At 38.8% G+C, this 16,837-nt stretch overlaps 1 protein-coding gene across 1 annotated transcript in view; it reads left to right on the forward strand.

Moving 5' to 3' along the window:
- The window catches only part of LOC149940894 (nephrin-like), a 207,764-nt gene that overhangs the window by 70,817 nt on the left and 120,110 nt on the right, over window positions 1-16,837 (forward strand). Inside the window, exon 3 of the mRNA XM_090179386.1 lies at window positions 16,152-16,273. Within this exon, the coding sequence (XP_090035512.1) occupies window positions 16,152-16,273 (122 nt within the window). The remainder of the gene's footprint in view (window positions 1-16,151; window positions 16,274-16,837) is intronic.

A 16,837-nucleotide genomic window follows, 5' to 3' on the forward strand; every position in this document is an offset into this window, starting at 1 on the left:
ACCTTTTGTTCTAATAAAGTGATTCCAAGAATATCCGCCGCATTTGACAGTTTCGTAAATATTAATGGGAATTATTGACTAATTTCGTATAAATGTATGAGCGGAAATTTCCGGGATCTAACGCCAGAATTAGTTATACTCCGACGTAAAGATTACCCGAATCAAGGACCCGGTCAAGCCCTAAATATACCGGGTGTAGTCCGCGTCCAACCTAATTAGTCAACGTGAAATGTCCGGCGCGTTGGCATGGCGTCCAAGCTTATACACGACTATACATGTATATAGCCATTCGTGGATTGTAGGTTTCCTGGCGAAACGGGGAATGCGGGTGGGTGTAGGCGTCAGCTGGCTTCATCGGCGCACGTAGCTCGCCTACATGTCCATATCCATAGTTAGCTTGTAACCCCTGATCCCCATCCCGAAGAGAAGAGAGAGATTAATTAGTTAAAGCCCCTTTTCACGCTAATAATTAATAGATTTTCCAACTCGAATGCTCTCCAATAAGAGACCAATAGCTCTTCACTCTCTCTCTCCCTCCAGCGACCTTCACCCCCCCCCCCCGAACCGCCTGTTCGACCAAAACTAATTTAATCCCCTCTATCCCCATTTTGATCTAATGGTACAATTTGGATTTTATGATTAATTATTGTAACTGAACTAAATATATTTAACGCCGTGACTGTTCTAAAAATATAGGCGTAGGTAATACTTCGTTAGCCTTAAGTACGTAAATTAGGCTACTAGCCAAATTTTCAAATACTGTCGGAATTTCAAAATACTTTAGGGCGCCGTCGTACGTTTCATTCTGACGTCCTTTTGGTCTTGTCAAACATTTCTTCAAATTATTTAAACTCTGGTATACGGAAAGGTTTAGTAGTATCCGCCAGAGAAAATAGTAAACTTTAAAAAGCCCCCTTTTGATAAATTCGTCGAATCCCCAAATGCCTCGTTCGTTTTAAGCAACCCATCGGCCATGGCGTATGGTTCCGACCCTCCCCTCTATATACTTTGTAAATTGAGAATTCTTTTTTCAATTCGACAAATGGCAGAGAGGAGCCGGCCATAGACGAGCCAGTCGGCCTTCTTCGCTGAATAATTTAGTAGGTAATGTCAAAGCGTGGTCCGAAGAGTGTTCCCTCCGGATCTTTATCCCGCTATTTTCCTAACGACCGACGCGACACGTTACCAACAAAAAAAACATGGGAGCTTTGTATCCGCGACACATTTCATTTTGATAAAATACGGAAATTCTAGACACGGTCCCGCGGGAGATGCTGTATTACACCGTGTCAGTCTGAGTCTCCTCACACCCTCCCACAGCTCTCTTTTATATTGAACTCTTCATTCTGTTCTTTTTTAACTTTTGAAACCTTTGTGTCACCCCTTCGCGAAATTTTAAGAAAAACGAAATTGATTTCCTTTGTGGCAAATTCCTAATTTCACGTTTGACCGAAATTAAGTGTCGGCAAATATGCGTTTGACCGGAAGTTAGGACATAATTACATTTGACTGGAAGTTTGGACATAATTCCATTGGACCGGAAATTTGAACATAATTCCATTTGACCGGAAGTTTTAACGTAATTCCAATTGACCCGAAGTTTGGACATAATTCCATTTGACCGGAAGTTTTAACGTAATTCCATTTAACCGGAAGTTAGGACATAATTCCCTTTGACCGGAAGTTAGGACATAATTCCCTTTGACCGGAAGTTTGGACATAATTCCATTTGACCGGAAGTTTGGACATAATTCCATTTGACCGGAAGTTGGGACATAATTCCATTTGACCGGAAGTTGGGACATAATTCCATTTGACCCGAAGTTTGATCATAATTCCATTTGACCGGAAATTTTGACCTAATTCCGTTCGCTGAAAGTAAATTAAAAATTCCGTGTATATAAAATTCCCTCCGAAAGTGCAGTGATTACAAAAAACGGTAGCAGTTTGACCGGATGTGAATCTACTCGAACCGCTATATACTTATTTCAGTAATTGCTAACACAGTTTTGAATCGTACAAGAGAAAAGTTTAAGAAATTTCTAAATTCACCAAGTATGAGACCATTCTCTTGATATTAATTTAGTCAATTGTCACTTGGCAATTTGGTATCATTATCTTGACTTTTCACGGTACAGTCTCGCTTCAAAACGTATTTACGAACGTTTATAATGTAACGTACGACAAGCGAGTCTCGAACGCCGTAATTAAATTCATCAAGGTTTTTGAACGCAAAGCCAATATCTTCTTTCTGACCTAATTGAACTAACAATGTAAGTCTTACTTACTTTGAATCCAGTACGCTTTAGTAAGCAATATATCTCTTGGCTAAAGCAAAAAAACGGTTGAATCGACAAATTTCTCCGTACGCGTGTAGGATAGGGGGGACCTAAAGCTTAATATATTTTTATTTTGGGAAATTTCGTTTGTTTCGGAGCGCCGTCAGGGAGAATAGGGAACGGGGGGGGGGGGGGTTAGAAGGTGATTCTCTTGAAAACAAAAGACAGCTTTTACCGCTAATTGGGAGCGAACTTAAGATAATCGCGAAGTTTCGGCTTGACTTCTTCCTTTGTTTCGAGTTTTTAGGGTGGCATCCTTGGGCGGCGACCTATTGATTGGAGAAGAAAGGCTTGAAAGGGAATCACTCCCCGCTTTTTTCGCGCGCCTCTTCTTATAATCATTAATTGAGTTTGACTTCAATTTTTCCTCTAATTAAGGGAGTTCCTGAGGATTTTGTACCTAGGTCAGCCTCTCAGTCGCCTCTATCGCTTCTAAAACTTCTTTTCTTTCCAAGCAAATTAGTTTTATTATGGAAAATTTGCCGTTGAAGAATTAAGTGGTTGGCGGATGACCCGGCCAACTTCGATAATTACGCGTGACTATTATCGAAGCTATTACTTTTTACTGCCTCGTTCAACCTGTACCGATTCTTAATACTCGTTACTGTATTTTATATTCATCGAAAGGTCAGTTACGGAATAATCGATTTTCGAATCGGGATGTATTTCGCGAGAAGAGTTTGACGTGCAGCTGATCACTCTATGTAATCGGTGTACACGGTTCCAGTAATGAGCACGATAATATCTACGTAATTGCGTATTTCGCGTACTCTTCGCGTTATGTTAGAGTACTCCGCCATAATCTTAGAGTAATCCGCATAATATATTGGATTACTTGGACTAATCATGGAACACACCACGTATTCTTGATAAGCATAATCTTAGAGTACCTCTCGTATTCTTGGTGTATCCCGCATAATCTTAGAGTACCCCGCGTATTTTTGCCGTAATCTAGGAGCAACAAACACGAGGAGAACGCAGCTAGCCTTTAAACACGCTAACGCAGTGTTGTGTACAAATTTCATTGGACGAGCCTTTACGCTGAATGTTTTACAGAAATGGAGAAGACAATTTCCGAATTTTCTATTCCGACGGCAGCAGGCGCTAAAGCGTCTAACCAATGAAAACTGTACGCGAGAAAATCCACGACGTTTGACGGGTTGCGTTCTCCTTGTGTGGGGTGCTGGGTTTGTGGCTCATAGGCGGAATCATGGAACACTTCGCGTATTCTTGATGTACTCCGCATAAGCATAATCTTGGTGTATCCCGCATAATCTAAAGGCTGGTTCACACGAGCAGTGTTTTCCTGGTTTTCTATATTTTCTCGTGTTATCGCTTTTTCCCGTTGTTCTGGTGCACAGGAAAACGACTGTACACACGGACATAATTTGCCATGTTTTACCGCCGCCAGCTCTGCCGGCAAACGAGAAAACAGAGGACCTTTTTTGAGGCGCGTTGGGCTCGACCAATCGGCGAACGTTATGCCGTCCCGTGATAGACGCAAAAATTCGTAAGCCTACTTTTAAAGACTTTCAAAATCGCTCCTTATATCAACTGACAGCGTAACGCTCGCTGATTGGTCGAGCTCAGAGTGCTTCAAAAAACCGGGAAAATATTTAATAAGATTAATTAGATATTTCAACATTTTTTTCTCCGTTTTCTCACTTACCGGCAGCGCTGGCGTCGGTAAAATTCGGCAAATTATATCCCTGTGTACAGTCGCTTTCCCGGGAAAAGGTGTTAAAACGAGAAAATATAGAAAATCAGGAAAACACCGCGTATTTTTTGCGTAATCATGGAACACTTCGCGTATTTTTTTTGATTACGTAATCGGTGTACATATAATCTCTTAAGTTACAGTCCTTCGGAGAACGATGCGGATCAATCACGCGGGATACCCTTTGGTCCAATTCATCCTATAACTCTGCTAACCTTTCACATTACCCGGTGAAACCCATCAAATACTTTTCTAAAAAAAAAACTTAAAGCCTATCGAAAAAAATATATACGTAAAGACTCCGAGAAGTTAAGATAATTGGTAATGACCCTAGCTGGACTTCTGAGCAAACAAATGGCTGGCAATCGCGATAATGCTGGTCCTCGGGTCCGTCCCTGCGGCTTTTTCCATTGTAGAGCGGCGAGATATTGATACTCGAGAGCGTCTCTGTATGGGAAGATAATTTCCCTTCTTTACCCCGGATCGAACGATTTGATTTTGCTCTTGGGGATTTCAATAAAGCCGGAGAGAAGGACGCTTCTTCCGTCGCTCGAATAATAGACGCGCTGGGAGAGTTTTTCTATTATTCTCCGTCCGTCCGTCCGTCCGTCCGTCCGTCCGTCCGTCCGTCCGTCCGTCCGTCTCTGGAGGCGGCCACCCCTCCACGGAGCAATCCCCTTCGATCATTTGATTTCTTTCTTCCTTTAATTCCCGGAGGCTCTTTCTGCTTTCTATATTCTCCCGCGCGAATAAAGAATGAGCCGTCAAAGACGATCGCTGCCAAGCGCATTAACGCCAATGTAAAAGGAACTCCCTTCCCCCGGTTCGTCCCATTCTATAAATAGTCCAATATTACCCGACAGTATTAGCACAACCTATTAAAGGGGGTAAAGTCGACGAACCTTCGACGATATCCGAAAGTCAAGACGCTCTTAGCGTGGACTGCCGCCTATAATTTATAGTTTGGCCCTCGCCTACTCGGTTTAGCGGCAATAGCGTCTACGTGTCTTTATCGAGAACTTCTCGGCGGTCCGAAATCTTAGAAGGCCGCGTTAATAAAGACGTACAGGCCCGGACGTTTGGCGCGTTCAGAAAGCGAAAATATATCTCTCTCCGCGGACCCGGGCCCCCCTAATGAGGTTTAATGCCGGCCCGAACCAACAAAACCTTTTATGGCTTTTGTAAATATCTAGTCGGCGAATTAACCGGATGAAATCCTCTCTCGTGGTCCTCGCGTCCTTTCTGGGCGCCGCTGTCCGCCGATCTTTGCTTTTCTTAGAGGCTCTCTTCTTGTTTGCTCCTGGTCGTCTTCCGTGGCGCCCCCGCGATCCGTAACGACGATGGGACGTATTTAACAACTCGTTAGGTCGCGGTGTAGAGCCGCCCCAAATAGATCATATAGGGACACTTGGCCTTTTTGGACCAGACCCTCCCTCCACCTCCCGGAAATACTAATACGCTTTATTTCACTTTCTTAGATCGCTTTGAGGCTTCAAATTAAAGGTATTTTCTTATCAGCTAATGGTGGCATCGCGTTCTCGAAACTGAACGGTTTTTTAAACACAATCCCTGAGAGATTTGTCTGTACTGGGCTCGCGTACGGTGTAGCCGATGCCGCCGCCGTATTCCACATAACTCTCCCATAATTAGGCTTAGAAGCGCCAGGGATATATCATTCAAAAGGAAAATCATTCCCTCGGTAGCCCGTTATGAATTTGGGAGATTGGGGTCCCACAAGTTGGTCATTTGTGAGGGGTAAGACAGTCTCAGATAATCTGTACACCGAGTTCGTGCATTTAGCACTGTTAAAGGCACATATTTTCAAGAGTTCACGAGTTCCATTTAGCACTGTCAAAGGTACGGCAGTGTACACCGAGTTCGCAAAGTGTCTTACCCTTCGGTCATTGCCCATTTTCGCAATATTCGACTTTAAATCTACATACTTTATTTAAATTAAGACCGAAAATTAGGACCTACTTGGTTGAAAATTATATTTTTAGTTAGTACTGATCATTTCTGAACTACGGTTTCGGTTGCATTAAGAAATATTAATTTAAGGTAGATTTCGGACCAATTTGCGAGACCCCACAACCCACTTACGCACTATTGTGATATTTGAAATTCGTACCAACTAACTGGCGCCATCTAACTCCAAAAAAAAATTGAGTTCGTTCATACGTTCGCGTTTCGCTACCTTATTTCCAAACCAGGTAACTCAAAAAAATTTCGATAAAATTTAAATTTAATATTTAAAATATATTTAATACATCGGGGGGACTGTGTGTACTTAAATGTCCGTGACATCTTGTTAAGTTTACATTGGTAGGTGAAATTGAATATCCGATCGTTTCACATTTCTACTGATAATTTTTGACATTTCAACTGTTAATTTTTTACATTAATTTCTACTAATAATTTTTACTTTTCTATTGATATTTTTATTTAATACTGATAATTTTTGACATATTTTAATAAATTGATAATGTTTTTAAAGTTTTGATGATTTTTATAAATTTAATTTGAAAAAAAATTGGGTATGCATGAAGTGTGATCCAAGCGCTCATTGGTAATGTAACATTGTCTGTTGATGTTGGACTAGAAAGAAAGAAAATAACATAAACCGGAAATTAGTAATCGATATAGTTTCGTATTTAGTATCTGTCAAATTTGAAAAGCAACAAATAGTTTTATGCTTATGATATTATTAAAATTTTGAATGCGATCTAATATAACAAGAATACAGGCTCTAGTGAAAATATGCATTAATGATTGGGTAATTGAAATGGAACAACGATGATTTTCGGAAATAATGAAGAGTATATAAGTGATGTTTGACGAAGTAAAAACTACAAATGGGTGTGGGAATATTTAGTTTAGTCAGTGCTTGAGATAGGGGAGATAATCATATCTTAACCGAATATTAACAAACTTGAAAGTTTGATATTTAAATCTGAACAACTGATTTATGATTTTATTAGAGCTGCGAGTAAGTTTGTTTCTTTGTGAAACTATCAAACACGGACTTTTATATCGTATCACTGGCCTAAGGCCATAAGTAACATCATAAGTGTATAATATTGTTACATAAGTGTGACACTTATTATTCTTCACACGAAAAATTTTTACTGAGAGCTATTCACAAGGCAGACTGCATTACGGGCTTCGTCGCCGTTTTGCGTCCGCTTGCTAACGCGTCACCGGCGACTCGTTAGGGGGAGATTTTCGTCTAGTGATGACGTTACTCCGTTACTAGCTCTCCGTAAAATATTCCCCAAAGTGACAAACTTATGGAACAATGTTATAGAATTATGGTAACATTAACTATGAAATTTCCTATTCTTTTAAAGCTAATTTTCTTACACTGACACTCTAGCCCAGATCCAATTTGGACTTGCAGCTTAACTGAGTAGTATATTATCGTCCTTGGTAGCGGTACATTTTGCCTTGGTTAGCTCTGTGCTAAACTAAACTTTGATTGCGCTATCAATCTGAAAATAATTTCGGATATTATTTTGGCTAATTTTCATACTTGTTACTTATGCTAAAACCCAATTAAATATAACATTTATCTTTATTTGGCTTACAAATTAAACAACCTTCGGAAAACCTTTCCAAAAAAGTTCTTCGGAGAAAAAAATATCGTAGAAAAAGCGGGAAAAAGCAAACCACAGGGAAAAAAATGTAAACTGAGTGAGAGAAAAAGCCTTTTCCTTCGGTGCTTCTTCCTCATTTACATAATGGACTTTCTGGTCCGCATTAATACTCTTAACACTATTAAGAGTACGGAATTAATGCGGGGAAAACTTCATCGATCTCCAGTTGTACTCACTCTCCTACAGAAGTTATTTTTTAATCCCGACTGTGGCCCTTTTTTTACCTCCCCCACCCCCACACCTCCTTCCCACACAGACCTGGAACGCGTTTACGGGGTCCATTTGACCGCTTTTCTACCAGCCTTCTATACATTTTGGGAGTCCGGAGAATGTCGCCTAGAAGAAAGCGGGTGGGACCACAGCTGAGGCCTAAACAGGTCGTAAATCTTTATTGACTCGGTACTACACGCGCCCGGTACCAGAGATGGGGCTGGAAAAAAATGAGGAGCAGTGTACGGCCGAGGTTGAGGCTTCCCGAAAAGATGTCTCGGCACGTTCCGATACAAGAGGCATCCATAAATAACCCTTGGCCGAAGTATGGATTTTTCCGCCTTTCTCTTTTATATACGCACTCGGGGCGGGGGGGGGGGAGGATAAGGGGCGGATTCGTGAAGGACAAGCCAACACTTGGTACCATTCGTGTGACCTCATCGACGTACTAGATCCTGGCCACGTCTTCGTTTTCTCCCGAAATGCCTTGGACATCGTGGACGCCCGAGTTTTTGGTCTAGTGACCAGGAATTTATTCTTTCCATCCTCTTTCTTTCCAGGATTTTCATCTCCTCTCCATCTTCTTTCGTCGGGCGGGATGTTGTTGGGGGGAGTGTACTCCTTCTGTCACCCCTTTTCCCGTCTATATCTAATATTTGTCTATTCAAGGCGACTAAAGGCTGGTTTTCATTAAGGCAAAAACGCCAGGACGCGAAAAATTCCCGTTAGGCCTAATGCAATATTTTTGCGTCGACTCTCACCGTTGTGGCGTTTTCGCCGTAGTGAAAACCAGCCTTGACTGAGATATATTTGGTCGTGCATGTCCCTTTTTAGCGTTTTCTCTTCTTTACGGGACGAATGTGTTTTTATTTCTTATTTTGGGCGCTTTCGGCGCCAGCGAAATGTTTCTTTCTTTTCATTCCGCTCGCGTATTGACGAACGTGACGCGAAATTCCGATCTCGATTTTGAAGGTGCGTCCTCCACTTCAGCCGCTAGCTGAGGCCCGGGAGACAGCCTCGCTTAGAATAAAAGTTCGGACGAAATCGTATCTTTCTGATGATATTTTCGCGTCCCAAATCTTCGCCACTCTTTCTTATCGTTTCTGGTATCGGTTTGGTTTAAGTCGCGCCCCAAAACTCGGCCATACAAGGCCGAATCACGCGATTCAACTCAATTTGGCGGAACCTTTTTTTACTTGGGAATTTTTAGTGCGATGTGTCCCAGCTTTCCAGGACCCCTCCCTCGATCCCTTACGACGAAACTTTCGCTTCAATATCGAATCTTCTATAAAGTCGATTTTACATTTAAACGGATTTATTTTATTTTTTCAAATTCTACAACAAAGTTAAAACGGCCTTGCATTTTTGATAACGTTTGATAAATTAGATTTTGGAATGAATACTCGGTGTAAAAGCCGCGTGGACTGATTCTAAAGAGCGTGGCATTTGTAAGCGTGCTTTGCTTTTGACGCGATAATTTTTAGAGTTCTTACCTACTTTACGCGCCCCTAATGAGGGAAATATTAAATATGACGTCATTCTTTCTAATTCGTTTTTTTCACCGTTTGGAGATGCGCCAATAATCGTGTAATCCTGATTTAGTAATTAAAATTAAGATCTTCACAAACATAAAATAATCGCAGCGAGAAAAGGGAAAGTTAATCAATTTAAATATTCTACGTTCGGGAAGATTCGCTAAGAATCATAGCTGTACGAGATAAATCTACGATTAATTTTATAATCGTGATTAAATCATAGATCGGTCCTCCAATCAGCCCTCGAAATTTGTATCCACGATTTGCATAGAAAATATTTTAGACACACTACGTACTATTCAAGCTGCTAGTGGTAATTTTCGTGCTATTAATATATTTAAGACAGACTGTGTTACGCACGCTACTAGCGATTATTTCCTTGCTTTAAGAACCTGAAAATATATTAGACAGACTGTGTTAAACGTGCTACTAGTGATTATTTCCATGATATAAGAAACATTAAATGAACTGAACGTGTAAATTTCCTTTCAGGTTTAAATTTCTAGCTTTATTTCCTAAATTCCACCTTTGATAGCCAATTTGTTTACTTATCAACATTGAGTAAGGCGCCAAGAAAGGCAGTCCCGATCAATGGCGCGTACGTCGTTTGTTTATCTGAAGTTTGAAGTTTAAGTTTATTGGGTGTATATAATGCCACAGCAGTTTCTAATATGACGTTTAAATCCTTTGAACGAAAACTCGTGTCGGTTTAGCTGCCCTCCGTTTCGTAAAAGCAACCTTATTTAGCTCCGTGTGTTATCGGCGCGCGTGAATAACTTTATGGCAATAGGAGCTTTCCGTCGCCCTCGCATCCCAACTCGCGGCTAATCTTTGTCGCGACTAAATCTTGCCGCCATTTGCCTAAATAATCCCCACTGTCTGGACTCTGTAGCGTTCGGTTGCGTCTATAGCCGGGATAATATGTCTCTTAACAAATCCTACGAAATCCTTCGAAGGAACTAGGCCGATGGTGTGGAATTAACTATGCAAAATGACCATCACGCGTATTTACTTGTAAATGATTTTTCAAGATATATTGGCAGCGTTACGTATTTATTTATAACCAAGAACGCGTAGAAGTGACTAAGAACTATGAAAATTTTAAATGCTGGCACCATGTTGTACTTGTCAATTGACTGTGTCTACATTTTCATATGGTCGTGGAAAATAAAGTCAATAAATTATAATTTATTATTGGTATATATTGTTAATATTATTTGTATTATTATAAATTATAATACTTTAGTCAGCGAATGCAAATTTAAAAATTATCTTTCCATTTTTGAATTTTCAATTAGAACCGGAAAAGATATAACACTTTTGAATTTACCAGATGGCGTTACATTCAGATTTTTAGAGTGTTTCCATTTTGAGAAGTATATAACCATGGCAGCAGTGAACAATGTTATTGTTCATATATCACGAACTCGACTTCAGCGCCCCCTTTTTGGTTCGTTATTAACTAGATCTTAAACCAACCAATAAGGAACGGTACACTCAAAGTTTAAATCCGCGTTTTCAAATGACTCTTGCGTCAAGTGATCAGCTCTGCGATCTTGAAGATTTATCACCTAGTTTGGTTATAGTAGACAAGATTTCGAATGCCGCCACCACAGCGCTGGCATCCGGCGTTGCTTTAAGCTAGCGTTGCTGTCTATGGAGTGTACCGTCCCTATTTGTTAGTCTAAGAGTAGACTATCCTGTACGTTTCTCATCCTCATTAAGCTGTCAATTTTAATCACGAATTAAATAACTATTCAGGGATGGTTTTTCAGTCTTAAAAATGTTTGTTCACATCGCACCCCGGTGTCTAAGTAACGGAACTTTTAAGTTTTATCTATATATGGAAGAAGGGGCTGGTGCATTATCATCCGCCTTTTAATTTCCTGGTGTCTATCAGTAATCAAGGGAAAATTAAGAATCAACCGAATTTCCAACTCTATATATACGTCATTCCAATTAAGATAAAGTGTATGAGACCATTCTTATTTAAATACACGAAAAATTAATTATGAATTAAAACCAGATATATGATATAATTGTAATTGCTTAAGTTTCTGTTATCTCTTAAGAATTAGTGGAAGCTAAAACAATCTGAGAAATTTCAATTACTTATCATTATTAATAAGATGTTATAAAGAATTTTGCTGGATAAATTGTTATAATATTTATTAAAAGCTACTATACCTCAGAAAAAAGTAATGTGAATCCCAGATTTAATTGTAATCACTCAGGAGTGAGTGGGTTGTCTGAATAATATTGAGTTTTAGATAAAATAATAAAATAAAGAGTCTAGATATAGGCTACTTCATGACTAAAATTTAAAAAAAAAACATATTTGGGACCATGGTCCCTTTTCATTGGATTTGTAATTCTTGGCTTAGGAACGCCAAAAATATCTTATATCTTAAAACTATAGTTCGTATTTTTCGGGGTCGTCCTTTGTTGAGACAGTCGATTCAAAATGAATGAGACCAACGAATCACGAATTAACCGAGGAATTCACCTCCAATAAACGTTTGTTAATTTCTAAGACGGATAAGCTAATTAAGAGGGCGCCCCGAGAAGACAAGAAAGGCGGCTCAAATTCCGCTCAATCAGCCCCGCCAGGAAATTGTAATTTGAGAAAATAAGTCTTTCGCTGACGTAACCGTCGGAATGAGGAATCTGGCGCCCAATTCGAAATATATAAAGTGTCCGTTGTCCTCAAAAGTTTCCAGTTGGCTCGCTCCAGCTTGGCGCATTATACCAATCGTAATGAAACCCAATCCCTGCAGAGTGGCCTTCCTCCAAACTTTTCTCGAAAAGCGCGCTCCTTTGGAAATCCCCCGAAGGTGAAGCTTCTACTCTTGCCAATCCATTCGAAAGCATTCTATAGTGACGGAATTCGGTGGTTTCCTAAGTTTCGCTAATTCTCTACGGTTCGGTTCCTAGCCTGACAAACTTTCTACCCGAAAACTTGTTAACCACTCAGTCCCGCTTTGTTTCGACGCCAATGCCATCCTTACGCGCCTATCAGTCGCTGGTGGCCGGGTTCGCTCTGGGTGATTGTCATTTCAAACGGAAGATACTCGTTCCCCGGAGATTAGACTCGCGGTTTCTACGAACAAATTAGATGGTTTTAATCCTATCAGGAATATACGAGGGGTCGACTGAACTCTAAGTTCACGGTAGTCCCTAATTATCCGCGATGGTTCCGTGAGAAACGGAGAGAGTGGGCGTTAAAATGGTTGTTAATTTGGCGGTGCCATCTTGCGAGACATCACGAACCCGCGTTTGTCGCTAAAACTTTGATTCGATGACGACTTCATTTCGAAATTATTTACGATCAGTTAATGGACACTTTATTTAAAAATTACGTTTTCCCCTTAAGTTAGTTACAAAGTTTTCCAGATTGACACGTTTATTTCTAAATTTAATTGTTTAAATTTTAGATTCTTTGTTCTTAAATTAAATTTACAATTTATTTAACCTTGTATACGTGTGTTTCGTAGCTAATATAATTTTAATGTTCTAATTCGTAACTTTAATTCAAGCAATCATTTCGAATTCACGTACTAACGATCAAGTAGTATAAGCTTGTTGCGTAATAATTAGGATAGAGTAAATTAGCTACCTGTAATGCTACCTCCCTTCGTGTTATAGTGTATCTAAGGCGAGTCCGAATCAATCGATAGAGCGGCACTCGGGCTGGTGTAAGTGACGTTTTTATCGCCAGATTTTCTTCCGACTTCGCTGATGGAAAAATAAGACTGACGAACGATCGTTCCCTTTTCTTTATCCGCCTACAACTCTCTTCAATCCAATCACTCCAGGCTCACCTGATATCGCGGTAGAGGGTAATAACGAAAAGCAAACTTCACCCAACCATAACGTACTTCTAAAGTACCCGGTAACCTTCGAGGTCTAGACGTTATCTTTCTTCACTCGGCGCCGTTTACTTTCCTCCGCGTAACGTATCTTAGGCGCCAAATTACCGCTTTCCCGTAAGCCACGTACGCTGCCTAGCGAAGTTGTCCGCTCTCTTTGGTATATCTTCCGGGCGCTGTAGGTAACGATGACCGGAGGGATGGAGCTCATTTTGGCCCATCTCTTTTTATACTCAAGTTATCTTTCATTCTTGCCTTTTACTTCTGAATTTGCTGGCAACGATGCCGTCGGGGGGGGGGGTAGAATTATATATATATATATATGTATATATATATATATATATATATATAGAGAGAGAGAGAGAGAGAGATAGTAACAAAAAATAGATACCATTCTTTTCAAATGATGTTATTTTCCCCTTTTTTGCACCATATTTCAAATTGTATTTTTTTCTCAGCTTTTATTCGGCCGCTATCCTCCGTTGCTGGGGCGAACTCTTCCGTACGTGTAAAAGAGTCAAGAGGAACTTTGGTAGTTTTCCGTTTCTTTTCGTCCGTTCTCTCTTAGTTTTAAATGAATACGAATCGTCTTATTCTTTGGTCCGTGAATAAGATAATCTGGGATATTTGTAAAAGGCTAAGCCTCTGTTTCCGGGCGCGCCGAGTTTCTTCGCTACTTAACTTGACAACCTATTTATACTTTGGGAATTGGTCGGCTTTCTTAATACGCACCATCGCGGTGTTACGAGATCCGTTTCGTTTTCCTATTTCTTTCTTTCGTTTTATTTTTTTGGCTGTCGACTATTTTTCCGGGGGTTTTTGTATAAGCCCTCTAGATTACTTTGTCAGCGGTACTAAGCAAAATAAGTATCGGACTAAAGAACACTTCGAAAGGTTTCCCTAGATGAATAATACATCTTATAAGAATAAACAAGAGTGATTGTTTATTATTTATATTAGTATTATCTAGAATTAATTTATTTATACTGAGGAATAATTAATATTTTTTGAGAGGATCCAGGGGCACCGTGATCGCATTGTTCCCTAGCACGAGAAGGGGGAAGGAACCAATGATATACCGCATACTGTTTGCGCGTGAGGGGATTGGGAACCACGCTAAAATTCGTCTCAAAGTAATCATTTTCCCGACTGTATATATAAATACGTTCTTAGTATTATCAATAATTAATTCAATATATCTGAGAATATTTAGGTGGAACTATATAGGTTTAATTTTCATGATATACGGATGATATTCTCCGCCTACAGCGAGAGAGAGCCCACGTTTACGAGGTGAGGGGTGTGTCTTTACCCCTTAGCTTTCTTCCCCCTTTAGCTGGGGCGTGGTTTTTCTTCGGGATATCAGAAAGTGAACCGGGTGCATTCGTCATATTCTCAGTCAACGTTAATTAAATCTTGGTATTTTTATTTTTATTTTTATTATTTTTTTATTACATTTTTTATCATATTTATATTATATTTTTATCCTATTTATATCATATTTATATCATATTTTGATCATATTTATATTATATTTTTTATCATATTTATATTATATTTTTATCATATTTATATTATATTTTTATCATATTTATATTATATTTTTATCATATTTATATTATATTTTTATCATATTTATATTATATTTTTATCATATTTATATAATCAAACATTACTTTATTATTTTATATTATATTATTTATCATATGTATATTATTAAACAATTTTTTTATATTATATTATTAAACAATTTTTTATTATTTTATATTTTTTATCATATTTATATTATTAAACATTATTTTATTATTATATATTATATTTTTTATGATATTTATGTTATTAAACATTATTTTATTATTTATGTTAGCGTTTATTCTTATTAACCTTAATCCATTAGGTGGCGCTTCGATATTCAATTTTAAAATATTTCGTAGATTTAGAGACTGTCGTCTGATAAGTGGTTCCAGGGATAACGGCAGTCTGGAAAGCTTAATTAGGAACTTTCATACTCTTTGACAGTCGCTGAGATCGACTTATTGAAAATTCGTCAAAATACGAAACGTTTTTGTTGTTTAAACTGCAGCGTGCTGCGTGCAGCGCAAAGGGAGTAAACAGTTATAAAATGCGAAATATTTCGTGATTTCTCGAGGGTTGAAATCTATTTTGTTCTAGATTTTTTAGGGCCCGTTGACCATAATGGATTTTTGAAACGGAATTAAGATAAGTGAAGTGGAATAATAAATAATTAGTTTTTCATCGCAAGTTAAAAAATGGTTTCCAAGAATACTCAGGGGCCTAGGACCGGGGGCCCCCAAACAATTTCCTTTATGCTCGGTTGAAAATTAAAGTTTAAGGAACGGCTTAATATACGAAATATTAAACTACGTTCCTTCATTTTCTTATCAAAATAAACTTGACTTTTAATAAAATCTCTTCTATTTTTCTGATAATTATCAATTTTAATTCATCTATAAAATTTAAAAGAAGCGAGTGCGCTCGAAATGTTCGGTGTTAGTTTATTTTTAATTTAAATACACGTAACCATTTAAAACCATGAATCTTTAATAATATTTTAGAGTAAAGTTTAAATATTTATTATAATTAGTTGGCTAGTGGCGAAAATAGCCTTTAAAATTGGATGTTGACATTATTGTTTCTTAAACTTTCTTTATTGGAATTCTAATCTCGTAAATATCGTCAAGCTTAAGCGTGTGTTTTTTTCGAATATAGTGGGTTAAATTTCTGATTAAAGTCGACTTTCAAAGTGATGGAAAACCGGACGACATTTTGATGGGATAACTAAATGTTTTTTTTTTTATCTTTCGCAGGATACGACGTGACGATCCCCGGATATCCTCAGTATAAAATGATCATTCGGGCGGAGGAAGGCGTTTTTAACTTGGAAATTTCCGACGTCAAAATCGACGACGAAGCCGAATTTCAGTGCCAGGTCAGACTTCAATTTCTTTTTTATTGTACACGTCATTCGTTAGTAGTCGTTTTTATCTCCGAGTTCTCCTATCAAAAGTTGACGAAAATGATACCGCACTTACGAGGTCAGGTCGGAGGTGGTTCCGTTGACTGGTTTTCCAGAATAGGCTTAACGCGTCAACGTCTGATCCTTCGGAGATTATATTAGGCGGGGAGGGGAGGAATTATTAATCGTTAGTCCACTATTTGATGAATCGGATCGAACTTATTGATTCGGCGCGCGCCAAGCCGCTTAGTCGCGAATGAAATTCGGGAATTTGACACTGTTTCGGCGCCACACGTAATAGCTGTAGAACACGCGACAAGATGGACTATAATTATCGAGACGCCCGTAAGACGCTTATAACGGTTAAGATCAAAGTAAATTGATCTTTATTTTTAGTTCAGTGTTAAATAAAACCATAATTATGTGTTATGTCTCTTACGATGTCCGTTAGAAATGACTCAGACAGTTTTCAATGGGAACTATTTTATCGTCGGATGTGTTCAATAGACCAAAGTTTATTTTTCATACATATGTCAG

Source organism: Leiobunum rupestre, chromosome 6 (genome assembly GCF_980474605.1).
Source record: "Leiobunum rupestre chromosome 6, qqLeiRupe1.1.hap1, whole genome shotgun sequence".
In the NCBI taxonomy this organism is placed as follows: domain Eukaryota; kingdom Metazoa; phylum Arthropoda; class Arachnida; order Opiliones; family Sclerosomatidae; genus Leiobunum; species Leiobunum rupestre.